General features: G+C 33.0%; 1 protein-coding gene across 11 annotated transcripts in view; it reads left to right on the forward strand.

Moving 5' to 3' along the window:
* Positions 1–13,786, forward strand: part of PRPF40A (pre-mRNA processing factor 40A) — a 61,311-nt gene that overhangs the window by 28,232 nt on the left and 19,293 nt on the right. For 7 of the 11 annotated variants that reach the window (XM_078327745.1, XM_078327746.1, XM_008998882.5 and 4 more), the window contains 9 exons: positions 2,963–3,073; positions 4,532–4,652; positions 4,887–4,940; positions 6,486–6,510; positions 7,207–7,581; positions 10,426–10,534; positions 11,414–11,478; positions 11,832–11,996; positions 13,053–13,161. In XM_078327745.1, coding sequence (XP_078183871.1) covers positions 2,963–3,073; positions 4,532–4,652; positions 4,887–4,940; positions 6,486–6,510; positions 7,207–7,581; positions 10,426–10,534; positions 11,414–11,478; positions 11,832–11,996; positions 13,053–13,161 — 1,134 coding nt within the window. The remainder of the gene's footprint in view (positions 1–2,962; positions 3,074–4,531; positions 4,653–4,886; positions 4,941–6,485; positions 6,511–7,206; positions 7,582–10,425; positions 10,535–11,413; positions 11,479–11,831; positions 11,997–13,052; positions 13,162–13,786) is intronic. The other 4 variants (XM_035304878.3, XM_035304879.3, XM_035304880.3 and 1 more) reach the window with 1 other exon arrangement.

Genomic DNA, 13,786 nt, shown 5'->3' on the forward strand with positions numbered 1-13,786 from the left:
TATTATATTACAAATAGGATAGTCAGTAATATGAATGGGCCATACTTGACCCGTTTTCCTATGGCTGGACATTGAGTTAACTAAGTTTTCACCATTACAGGTAATAATATTGTAGACAACGTCCTTGTGCCTGTTTGCAACAATATGAACGCAGTTTTTCAGAGTGAAATTTCAGGATCATCTGATGTTTGCATTTTTAATATTTGCAAGAACTGCTGTTGCCTTTATGCTAATTTCATTCCCAACAGTCAGCACATGAGAGTGCCCTTTTTCTTGTACTCCTTTCCCATTGTATATTAATGGTTTTGTCATTTATCTGATGAGCAAAAAGTTTTCATTAATGTGTGTTTTGTTGATTGGCTAGTGAAGATGAACATTAATATGTTAACTGTATTCTGTCTATGGCCAAGTTTATTTTTCATTAGACTTCCTTTTCATATTGATTGTAGATAGAGTAAGGATAATTTTTTCCCTTATTTTGTTGATATACTCCCAATTTATCTACTTCCCAAAAAAATGTTGTTTTAATTGATTTCTCAGAACTGCCATTTCATGTCTAATTTTTTATTTACACAATAACTGTTGGTAATAAAGTAAATTGTGGTCTTGAAAAGCAGCTTGATATTCTGGTGTCATTTCCCAAGTCCCTATTAGCAAGTTACCAGCCTTGCTAAACCTTTTTATGTTTTTAATATATAGCAAGATAGTGATTATACATGTTTTGTAGTATGGTTAGAAGGCTCAAATAAATAGGTAGAGAATATTAAGTTGATTTCTGTTTGTTTTATTAGCTGTGTCTTCTCTCCCCCCCCCCCCTTTTTTTTTAATTATTCTTTTATCTCCTCGTGGTTTTGCTGAGTTTCCTCTTTTCTTAATGCTCCTTAGCAGATGGGACTTGGAAAGTTTAAAGCAGTCTACACAGTTTTGCAACTTATGGTAGAACTCTGTTTAGGTAGTACAGTTTTGAGATGCTACTGAGATCATTAGTTGTTTTTAAAAGGAAAATACAAACTTTTTTGTCTGTTTTTAACACTAATTTGTGAAATAAAGCATTATCATAATTGAAGTTTATACATTTGTGTTTCTAATCGCACCACCTTTAGATAAGAAGTTAAAGCAGGCTAATGGCAGAAAGATTATTTTTTTCAGCATCTGTGTTATGTTTGCTTAAGAGATATTATGGTGGTTTTATCCAGTATAAGGTGCTAGAATTTAACACAGCTTGGGAATTGTCTAATTATTCTGCTACAGCATGCAGAAATTTCTTGCAGATAGGATGGTCTAGTTGGGAGACAGTGGCAGATTATCAGGCATTAGTTTCCCATAAGAAGCATGCAGCCTAGATCCTTCACTTGCGCAGTTCATGTTAGGGTTTCCAGTCCTATGAGAAACCGATGCCACCACTGATAGGACAGGAGACAGAGCTCACAAGGTAATGTGAGCAATGGGAGAGTGGCTGTAAATACAAATGAAGCTTTGCTGGCTTACCCACTACTCAGTGCCTGCTGTGCAACCCGGTTCCCAACAGACCACGGACTGGAACTGCGCTGTGGTCCATGGCCTGGGGGTTAGAGACCCCTGCTGTAATCCATAGTGTCTGTGACCTCCATTGTCAGGTTAGCAGTTGTGCATGAGTAAACAGCAAAAGTACCCACATCATTGGTTTCAAGGAAAATCATAAAAGTAACATCACTCCCTTAGGAACTAGGAATAAAATGATTAAGGTGAAAAAATTGGTAAAGAATTGAATCCCATTATGTTCAGTCACATTCCCAAAACAAAAATCAACACTAGGTCAGTTCTTTTTAAAATTGATAAGAAAAAGTAAATCAGCTTTTTAAATAAGTACAAAAGACATTAGGAACCAGTACCAGTGATTTTTCACTTTATTATTTTTTAAAGATATACCATATTACCAATATATTTGATGGTTATATTTGGAATATAATGGACATCAGCAACTCTGACATAGAAAGTCTCAATGTGAGGAAATATAAGGGATCTCTTAAGTGCTTCATTTGCCTATTTTTCTTGTTAACGCATGCCTAAAAGTGGTATATGTTAAAATTAATGTGTAAGTAAGACTATCAGTAAGTTTGAAGTAAAATCTGAGTGATAAAAAAGCATGTGATCATTTGGCAGTGACTTTATTTTTTCTTAAAGGTTTGTATAATCATATGTCTTAAATTTGAAGAAATACTATACATCATTTTTGTAACCCTCCTTCAAGCATAGTAAAATTTGTCACCATCTGAAAAATCTTTTACTTGGAAGTAGATTTACTGCCTTTGATAACATCATTGATTCATTCATGATGCCTTTTAAAACTTTTAACCAACCTTTATCTGAGGGATGTCTAGAGTTTCCTGAAGTATCATTGGCAACTTCTAGTAGGTTCTTTGTGTGTTCTGTTGACCTTAATAGTGGATTTATATTCTATATCAAACCAGTTTCATTCATGTAAAATCTTATCTTACCTTTATGGTTTTGAGGCATTCACATACACATTTTATCCATGTTAAATTTCATCTTGTTGATAGTTAAATTTTGATTGTTGTCCAGTACCTATGTTTTCCAGTTTGTACAGCTGTGTCTTTATGGCATGTCAATTAGAACTTTGTCTAAGATGATACAAGTATTTTTTGGACTAGAGTAGATGAATAGATGATCACATGGTCAATTCAACTATATTGGCATCTAGTTCCTATATTTTCTTTTATACACTAGGCTTAGATTTATATTCTGAAAGACTGTTTTGTGTATGTAAGTTATAAAGTTACTATTCTTAGGAGAGTAGTCTTATCTTTGTTATTTAGAGAGATCCTGACTGTCAAAATATGCCCAGTTTATACTTTTAATTGATTTCCTAATATATTTATTGCCTTGGAACTAATGATATTGATATTCATTGTCAGTAGCATTGTTAAATAATTTATATCTTTTTGTAATCTTTAATCTTTAGAAATCTATGTGGACTGAACATAAATCACCTGATGGAAGGACTTACTACTACAACACTGAAACCAAACAGTCTACCTGGGAGAAACCGGATGATCTTAAAACACCTGCTGAGGTAAAAGTTTTGAGGACTAGAACTCAGGAACCGTCAAGTCAACTGGGACATATTTTTTTAGGATTTTGTAAGTAGTTGACTATCCAAAGAGCAGTATTGCTTAAATGCCAGAAGAGGATCTGTAAAGGCATTCAGGAAAAAAAAGAGGATTAATGTAGTCAAGCTGATCAGGAAGAAGAGCAATAAAACTCATCAGATTAATCTTATTTAGTAATTTTGCCCCTGCTCAGGAAACGTAGTAGAATGAGATCAATTTAAGAAATGTGATTTAAAGAATAAATTGGAAGCGGGAAGACTGTTTCTTTGCTCGCCCTTTATTTTTTTCTGTTTGTAGCGAAACTGGGTGATTTTAAGTGACTTCTACTGAGTTTTTAAATTTCCGGTAGGGTTAAGAGTAGTGAAGATGAATGAAGTTAAGTTACCTTAAAGTACCTTCTCTTAGAGTGGGAGATTTTCTCTTTGCAGGAAATGCTGTTTTGAAAAGTGTCTTATTTCATTCTGTGTTTTAATTTTTACCATTCAAAATGTACAGATACTGAAGAAAGAGTTAAGGTTGAAGAAATAAACTGAATTAAGCAATGTTGCATGTGGTTTAGTTAGAAACTCTGGGGTGCTAAGTAAGTAAGAGTTGATCTGGCATTTAAGATTGCTGTGCTTAGGTTTCATTGTAGCTGGTGGTATACCTTTTTGTTTTCTTCTCTTCCTAATGAAGGAATTGGAGAAGGTAAGAGTATTCTCCAGGTCCCCACACTGATACAGCAATGCTTGGGAGGGGAGGTTGGTATGGTAGATTTTTAAAAACATGTATTCCAGTACTGATTAATAGTCAATATTAATTCTGTACTTTGTCCAAGACACTGTGTCTGGATACAACCTTTGGATAGATTTCTCATGCCACCCTAACAGGTTTTGTGTATTAGATTTTAAGTATATTATACCTACATGTTTGCTTACATAAGTTAGTTCATACAGAGTTATAATAAACTACAAAACTGAAATCTGAGCATGACTAAACTAGATACTGTCTTTTTCCAACTTTTGTGGTTTTCCAACTAATGTTAGTATTTGAGAAGACTATTAAATATGGATGATAATCTTTACCTGTAATGGGGTGTGAATGATAAGAGTAAATAGGATTTGAAATTTATATACAACTGATTTTGAATCTTGGTTCTGCTTTTTAATGAGTGTATTACCTTAAACGCATTACTTTCTGACTTCAAGTAACAGTCCCTAGATATGGAATTATGTCATACATTTTGCAGTGTTACAAAGATTAAATAATATATGCAAATGACATCACTCTGAGTATTCAGTAATTGATAGTTTATATTATTCGCATCATTTCACAAGTTTTAGAATTATATCATAATTGGTAATTAGTGAAAATAGACATGAAAATGATAGTGATGCTAAATATATTATTATTAACAGACAGGTTTTTTTTTTTCTCTTTAGCAACTCTTATCTAAATGCCCCTGGAAGGAATACAAATCAGATTCTGGAAAGCCTTACTATTATAATTCTCAAACAAAAGAATCTCGCTGGGCCAAACCTAAAGAACTTGAGGATCTTGAAGGTAAAATGGGAAAAAGTAGTTTTAATGTATATCTTTTATATATGTATGCCATTCACTTTGAAACAATTCCTCCACAATAGGATTGTTCAAACAAAGGCCTTTTTTTTTAAATTAAATGATTAAAACATTTAAAATGATATAACAGTTTGTTGGGCTCTTATTTTCTTGTTGCTCTAGATCTCAGTTTATAGATTTTAAATAGATTTTTATTTGATTTGATTCCACTGAAACTAGGATACCAGAATACCATTGTTGCTGGAAGTCTTATTACAAAATCAAACCTGCATGGTGAGCTGCTTTGATAATTCATTTTCTGTCATACCTAACGTTTTTATTAGAGTATGTCACTAATATTCACTAACCATGATTGGATAAATCTGCAGTGAAAAAAATCTAAGAATTCCTTTCATTAAAGGGTTATATTATAAATGAGCTTGTAGCTTTTAAAATTGTACTCTGATTTTTAGAAAAAAATTGTTTATCATTCAATTGAACAAGGATTTCATATACAAAATTTCTAAATCCTACTACGAGTGTTGGTGCATAGAATATTTGTTTTTAACTCATTCATGAGTACATAGTAGAGATCCTTGAATCTTTATCCATTTATATTTTGTTAGTATATTGTCAGACTATATATTTAATGCTGGTTTTGTTTTAGCTTTACGTTGCAAAATAACCTTGATATGTTCGTTATGGAAGAATTAAGGTAAACCAAGTATCCCACCTTTCTTATAAAGGGAGAATTTTTCAACATTGAACTAATCAGAATAACCCTTAAAAACCTAGAAATACCTAATACTAAATATAAAACCTAAGACTTAAAATAGAGATAATGAGTAAGAATTGAAAATCTAGTTTTCATACTCACTTTTGATAGAATCTAGTGTCATAAAATATACCGAATTAGAAGCAGCAGACTGTAGGAGAATGGGGCTAATAAAGTAGATAGTGATGTGGAATGACATCTGGCAGGAAAGGTAATAAAAATTTCCTAGAAGACACTGTCGTCTTTGTGCGACCTCATTAGTTAGATTATCATTGTATCAGAAAAATGTTAATTATATTAGTAGTGATAACTTTTTAAGTATGTTTTTTCAGCCATCCTAAACAGATTTTCAGAAATGTTTTTCTTTAAAGGGTGGTAAGTTTTAAAATATTTTTATAAAGAGTTAGGCTTACATTATCACTTAATGTGGAGAATCTCATTCCCTAATGATGTCGAATAAAACATATTTTTGTTACATCTGAAGGAAAATATACTGGAATGAAAACCAAAATAATACAGATCTTTAAAGCTCAGTTTAAGTTACCTATACTAGCATTGGCTAACAATAATATTGTAGATAGGTAGTTTCCCAGTTGATCACTTATGAAGTATCAAGCTCATTTCTGATATAACCCTACTACGAATAGTTGGTGTGCATAACTATCTATCTACTTGTCAATGCTAGTATATATGTGCTGGAATTTTGTAATAAATTTGATCCCATTTTGAAGTTAGTATCTTTAAAATATATCAAACTAGTCTCATCCCTGGAGAAAATACTGTTTTCTTCCAGAATTATGCAGATACTTTCATAGAGTTGTTACAGCAGCCTTTGGGAAAGTAGCAGCATGAAATAAGCTTTCCTAGTAATTATTATTTAAATTTGTTTTAGTCTTTATTTGCTATACTAGAACATTGGAGCAAGAATTTGTTCTATAAAAGTGATTTTCTGTTTTTTAGGATGGCAAATGAAATCCTATTATATGGTATCTTATCTTCTTTTAAGTTTATTTTCAGGATTATATTTTAAAACTAGTTGATGACTCTTTTTCTCTCTTTAATAGCAATGATCAAAGCTGAAGAAAGCAGGTAAGCAATTTTGGACATCAATTTTTATTTACAAATTTGGTCTCTCTTATAACATCCTTCTGTTTGCTCAGTTTTCTTTATAATAAAAATAATTATTTAACATGTTAGGTTTGATATTTTGATCTCCTTTTTGCATTTCGTTGAGAAAATATTACGAAGAGGGATACTTACTCAATTTGATGCTTTGCTATACATTAATTATTAGAATTTGGACTGTATCACTTGCAAATTAAGACTGTTAGGTTAAAGCCCAAAATTCAATTTGAGTTGATTAGGGAGTAGATGAAATATATCTGTGTTTCTCTTCCTTTACACAGCGTTTCCTCTAAATGAGTGGATTGTAGAAAATTTAAAGTTCTTAGAGAACTTTTCATATAGGTCAGATTTTTATGGTGAGATACAATCTGATAGATTGGGCATTTTGTAATGTGAGCGCTGACTGAACTTTTAGAAATGCACACACTTGTGTGAGTTCCTGTAATACATTACCATGAATGTTTACTGAATGAAGTCAAAGTAGTATAGTTACAGTCTGATTTAAAAATTTTTTTTTAATGGGTTTGGCATTTCTTGCTGTTTTTTCCTTCAGTTATTTCTCTTAAATCATTTGATTTTATGACAATTTTAAAGCAAGCTTGATTTATCTTTCTGATTACAATAACCAAGTGACCATTGTTCTCTTTTTTTAATGTATAGTAAGCAAGAAGAGTGCACCACAACATCAACAGCCCCAGTCCCTACAACAGAAATTCCGACGACAATGAGCACCATGGCTGCAGCAGAAGCAGCAGCTGCTGTTGTTGCAGCTGCAGCAGCAGCTGCAGCAGCTGCTGCTGCAGCCAATGCTAATGCTTCCACTTCTACTTCTAATACTGTCAGTGGAACTGTTCCAGTTGTTCCTGAGCCAGAAGTTACTTCCATTGTTGCTACTGTTGTAGATAATGAGAATACAGTAACTATTTCAACTGAGGAACAAGCACAACTTACTAGTACCCCTGCTATTCAGGATCAAAGTGTGGAAGTATCCAGTAATACTGGAGAAGAAACATCTAAGCAAGAAACTGTAGCTGAGTAAGTTTAGTAACTTGTCTTCTGAAAATCAGTACCAGATTTCATTAATAAAATAATTTTCAGTTTAGTTAGTGACCAATGATTGCTTAAATAATTTTTTTTTTTTTTTTTTTTTTTTTGAGAATCATAACATCAAGCCATTAGGTAGTTTTTTCAGTTTTCAGGCCGGGTTTTGGAGGGTCATGCTGCAAACGTGAAAAATAGTTCACAGGAATTGTAGCAAGTAGAGCCAAGGCTAGGGAGTTGGGGTACAAATCTAAAAGATTGCCAGAAACCTTAGTAAGCAGGATATATCATATTTCAATGCAGTGTTTTACATGAGATCAATGCAAAAATTAATGAATAACAAACTATCGGTATTTTCAGTTAAGATAGCTATACTCTTATCTTCTTTGGCTTATTAGTATTTTGGGTTTCAACCTCTTATAAATAAGTTAAAAAAAATACAGCTTTGTAGAAAAATGAAGTATGGGTTAAAAAAGGCAGTTTATGGCTGCACCTGGTGGCTCACACCTATAATCCCAGCACTTTGGGAGGACAAGGCAGGAGGATCACTTGAGCCTAGGAGGTCAAGGCTGCAGTGAGCTGTAATTGCACCACTATACTGCAGCCTGGGTGAAAGCAAGGCCACCCCGGTCTGTTTTTTTTTTTTTTTTTTTTTTTTTTGACACAGAGTCTCACTCTGTCACCCAGGCTGGAGTTCAGTGGTGTGATCAGGCCTCACTGTATCCTCGACCTCCTGGGTTCAAGCGATTCTCCCACTTTAGCCTCCTGAGGAGCTGGGACTACTGGCACAACACCATACCTAGCTTATTGGCCTGCCTCGGCCTCCCAAAATGCTGGGATTATAAGTGTGAGCCACTCTACCTTGCCAAGAAAAAAAAGCAAATTACAGAGAAAGTTAGTTGTCTAGGAAGTATATGAAAAGCCATTCAGCCATAATAATAAAGAATATAAACTAACATAATACTGTGATTATTTTTCTAAGTGAAATGCAAGTATAGAGAAACATTTAAAAGATAACACCAGATAAAAGAAAACTCTCATTTCACCCTTAGAATAAAATAATACAGCTTTTTAATAAAGCAAAGCTGTATTTGTCAGCATTGATGGTTTGTGTGTACTTGCATATCCTGTAGTCTAGTACATTTTATAGGGCTGTGCTTTATAGAGCTTTAAAAAGTGAGGTCATGCTAAATTTCTTGGCATTAAGGGTGTCCTGATGTTTAAAAGAAAAAGTTGATGAGGATGTCCAGGACTTGAACTCAGATCCTGAACAAGTAAACTTGATAGGTATTTATAGAGCTCTCCACTTTAAATACATAAGGTGTACATTCTTGTCAGTGCCACATCGCACCTACTCATAGGTTTAAATGTAATATTGATTGGCCATTATTAAGCACAATTATTGGCATAAAATAGGTTTACAATACCCATTTTTAGAATAAAGCAGCATTCCCGTTCTCTCTCCCTTTCTTCCTCTTTCTTCCTCTCCTTTGTTTCTTTTTTTTTTCTTTGTTTTCTTTAAAAAAAAAAAGTAACTATAATTTCATGATTGAAACATGATTATCCATCTTAATATTTAAGCATGTTGCCTTCATCTTTTCATCCCCTATTTTAAGTGTTCTGTTTTTTGTATATTGGTTTATCAAAGTCAAAATAGCATTATAACTTTTTCTGATGTTTAAAAAGTTTTAAAAGAAATCTATGTGGTGTATTTGAAGGCATGAAAATGAAATCAATATTTTATTTTATACTATATCCCCCTTTTCTCTACATTTAAGATACATGATATGTATCTAATGTATCAGAGACATCTTTCACATTGATAGAAATGTGTGTCCATCATGTCAAATGATGGGTTATTATTTCATTGTGCATAAAAGTAAGTGCTACCCTATCGATGGACATTTAGGCTTTTTGGAATAACTTTATTTTGCATCTTGTCATACTGAAACTGTTCTTCAATAATGTTTTCCGTAAGTTTAACATTAAACAGTTGTTTCCCGCTTTATTCTTTTCATCATTTCCTTGGTATAGTGCCTGAGTCATTATAATATGCTTTGATTTTAATTACTGTAACAGATTATTTTTTGTTGGTATCTACTGTAGTGTCTCTTCTCCTAAGCATGCTGCTTAGAGTACTTTTTTGATCCCCCGGCATGCAACTCATGCATTTCTTTATGTAGAAAGAAATGCAAGACTTTGTTTCTATTCAGGAAAACCCCCAAACAAGTTAATAATTCTGGGTTGTGTTAATTATGTTTGACATCAGTATTCAGCAAACTTCTTATTGAAATGTCAGATTGGAAATATTGTTGGTTTTTTTGTGTCATATAGTCTTTATATAGTGACTCGGCTCAGCTGTGGCAGCACAGTCAGCCATAAACAGTGTAAAACAAATGAACATGGGCATGTTCGTGTACAACTATAATTACAAAAATTAATAGGCTGAATTTGTCTAGTGGATCATAGTTTGTCAACACTGATTTAGATCCTTAAATTTTATTTATATTCACACTTGCCCAAATGCTTAGAGTTACTATAGCACTAATATGAAACCAGTAAATAAGTTTAATAAGCCATTTAAAACTATTATGCTATTGGTCAGAGGAGCTAATGTTTTAGGTCAGTTAAGCGTTTATTTTGTCATTTGTACAGGGTCTTAAAAAGTGATTTAATAACTGAAGTTTTAAGAAACTGTATTTTTAGGGTTCATATAGCTTTTATTCTAAATGTCAAATTTAGCTCAACATCAAACATTCAAACAATTTAGGCATTATTTTTATAAATGAAGCAAAAATTTATTTAATTCAAAAATACCACATTTAAATTTCTCTCTAGTTTTACTCCCAAAAAAGAAGAGGAGGAGAGCCAACCAGCAAAGAAAACATATACTTGGAATACAAAGGAGGAGGCAAAGCAAGCTTTTAAAGAATTATTGAAAGAAAAGGTATTAATATTGCAGATTTTTGTTGTTTCTTAGCTTTTTGACATCAAGCATTATAGATTTTTAGGTGACACATAATAATTACTTGGTAAATGAGGTTACTCTTTAATTAGCACGTTGATGGTATTGATAATTCCAATCTCATGAACTGTTGTAACCAAATATCAACTAAATAAGTCTTGTTTTTTTTTTTGAAGAACTCTTTTGTGAAACTGACTTTCAACACAAAAACTATTGTGCACAAGGTACTTCACAAGCACATTTCTATCCAATATTTAATTTAAGGCTTTTTAATTCATAATAATTATTTATCTTTTATCAGTAGTTTAAGAAAAAGGCATTTATGATCTTTAAATTTCAGTATAAAGTTTTCATTTTAGTTCATAGGTGTATTACACAGATTTGCCTTCAATAAAAAACACATTTTTTTTTTTGTTTTTTGTTTTTTGGGTTTTTTTTTGAGACGGAATCTCACTCCGTCACCAAGCTAGAGTGCAGTGGCGTGATCTCTGCTCACTGCAACCTCTGCCTCCCGGGTTCAAGCACTTCTTCTGCCTCAGCCTCCCGAGTAGCTGGGATTACAGGCATCCACCACCTTGCGCAGCTAGTTTTTGTGTTCTTAGTAGAGACAGGGTTTCACTATCCTGACCAGGATGGTCTCGATCTCTCTACCTCATGATCTACCTGCCATGGCCTCCCGAAGTATTAGAATTACAGGTGTGAGCCACCACTCCAGGCCAATAAAATACTATTTTTTAAAACTTGTTTCAAACTCCTGCAAAGGGAAGAGCTTAATGTTTACAGTGAGTACTGTACTTGGTTCCCTATTATGTGACTTTATTCTTGTGTGACATTTTAATTTGTCATTTAAATGATTTTCAGCGGGTACCATCGAATGCTTCATGGGAGCAAGCTATGAAAATGATTATAAATGATCCACGATACAGGTAGTACTTCAATTTTTTATTTACTTTTCACTTTGACCATAGCAAGTGTAGCACATTTAAAAGTTGTATAGAAAGATACAACATTTAACTCCATTGACTTCTGTTGTTTAGGATACCTAGTACAGAGTTGTTTTATGTCTAATATAAATCGAGAAGTCAAAGGCTCATCAAACAATTCGAGTACCCTGCTGTATATAAAACAAGAATTATTTTAAAAGTAGAAATTACTTCCTTGTCTTTAATAAATTTTTGAAATTTTCTTAATTTATATGTGAAAACAATTTTACTATTTTTTCAAACCACTATTTCATTATTTTGCCTGTGTTTACTCTTACATGATATTTTTCTATTAGTGCTTTGGCAAAGTTAAGTGAAAAAAAGCAAGCCTTTAATGCCTATAAAGTCCAGACAGAGAAAGAAGAAAAAGAAGAAGCAAGATCAAAGTACAAAGAGGCTAAAGAGTCCTTTCAGCGTTTTCTTGAAAATCATGAGAAAATGACTTCCACAACGAGATACAAGTAAGATGTTCAGTGTTCCATGGCCTGTATTTACTACATTGTTGTTTGTGTCATCTTTTTTGCCATGTGCAGTAGCTGATCCAGAGCTTATTAAATAAAGCTAGATGTCAATGAATGTAGAAGTTTCATGAGGTACAAAATAAATCTGTAGTTAAATATACAATTTAACTTACAGACTTACTAAGTGTTTTAGAGACTGAAAGAAGGGGAGAAAGACTGCATTTAATAATCAAGTTTGAGGCCAGATGTAGTGGCTCACACCTATAATTCCTACAGTTTGGGAGGCCGCAGCAGGCAGGTGGCTTGAGCCCAGAAGTTCAAGACCAGCCTTGGCAACATGGGAAAACCTGTCTCTAGAAAAAAAAAAAAAAAATACGAAAATTAGCTAATCATGGTGGCACATGCCTGTAGTCCCAGCTCCTTGGGAGGCTGAGGTGGGAGAATCACTTGAACCCAGAAATGTCAAGGCTGCAGTGAGCCATAATTGCACCATTGCACTCCAGGGTGACAGTGAGACCCTGTCCCCCCCTAAAGAAAAAAGGAAAAGAAAAATTTGATTGCCGTTTAATTAAAAACATTGAAATTATTGTTATTTGTGGGGAAAAAAGAGGCTATTTTCATTCAGTAGGTATAGCATTTTTAATAAACTGTTTTATATAGCATTCTTCATTTTAGGTTGCTTTATTATGTAAAATTGTGGGTAATTTAATATTAAAATTTTTTTCATATGTTATTAAACCTATTTTCCATGTGTACCTCTTTGTTTTCCTCCGTATTCTAGAGAAGTCTGTAATTTAGTTCTGAAGGCATTTTGGTAGTCCGTGTGGCTGCCCCTAGAATAAGACGTAGTCTAGACCATAAACGTTGCCCAATGTGAATTATCCCCTCTATCTCTAAGGAGAGATGGAGGCATGTGCTTTTTTCTGTGTGTGTGTGTGTGAGAGATTATCCAGGAGTTTGCCTTTAATACGTTTATGAGCTTAGAAAGTGTTCATTTTGTAGTTTTAAAATTGGTTAAAATTAATTTTTGTTGTATAATATCTTTTTAACAAATAGAAAAGCAGAGCAAATGTTTGGAGAGATGGAAGTTTGGAATGCAATATCAGAACGTGATCGTCTTGAAATCTATGAAGATGTTTTGTTCTTTCTTTCAAAAAAGGAAAAGGTATTATTCTTAGTTTTGGTATTTACAGATAACAAAAGATGTTTTCTCATTCTGATGAGAAGTGGTTTTATAACTTGTACATTTTTATGGCTTAGTTTATCTAGTTTATTTGGTATAGCAGATTTATTTATTTATTGGAAGTAATCTTTACAGAGGAATGTATAGCTTCTATAATAATAAGCTTCTTTTCCATTCATCTACCATATAAAGTACTACTGATGTAGAGTCAGTGAGTACTCATTCAGCTATTTGTATTGTCATTAATTGGCTGTCTTATGCTAACTTTGGAAAAGAAGATAAGTTTTTGGTTCATTGAGTTTAAAAATGCTCGTTTTTTTTTTTTGGTTATAACATGATTGTTACAAGAATGGCAGCAAGGTACAGTTTAAAACTTACAGCATTTAAAAATACCGGTTTTACTTATGTCTGTTTTTCATTGTGCACTGTTACATTTTGTGTTATGTAGTTTTCAAGGAACACATATAGATGCAAGTATTAGGATATTTAAACATAGCTGAAGGTCATTGAAGAAATTAGCATTTATCTGCAATGTGACTTGTCCATGGTAACCTTAGTTTTAGACTGTCTGTAATACATAGTTGTAGAAAGGTTTATGGAGTATGGG

This window comes from Callithrix jacchus, chromosome 6 (genome assembly GCF_049354715.1).
Source record: "Callithrix jacchus isolate 240 chromosome 6, calJac240_pri, whole genome shotgun sequence".
NCBI classification, from domain to species: Eukaryota; Metazoa; Chordata; class Mammalia; order Primates; family Cebidae; genus Callithrix; species Callithrix jacchus.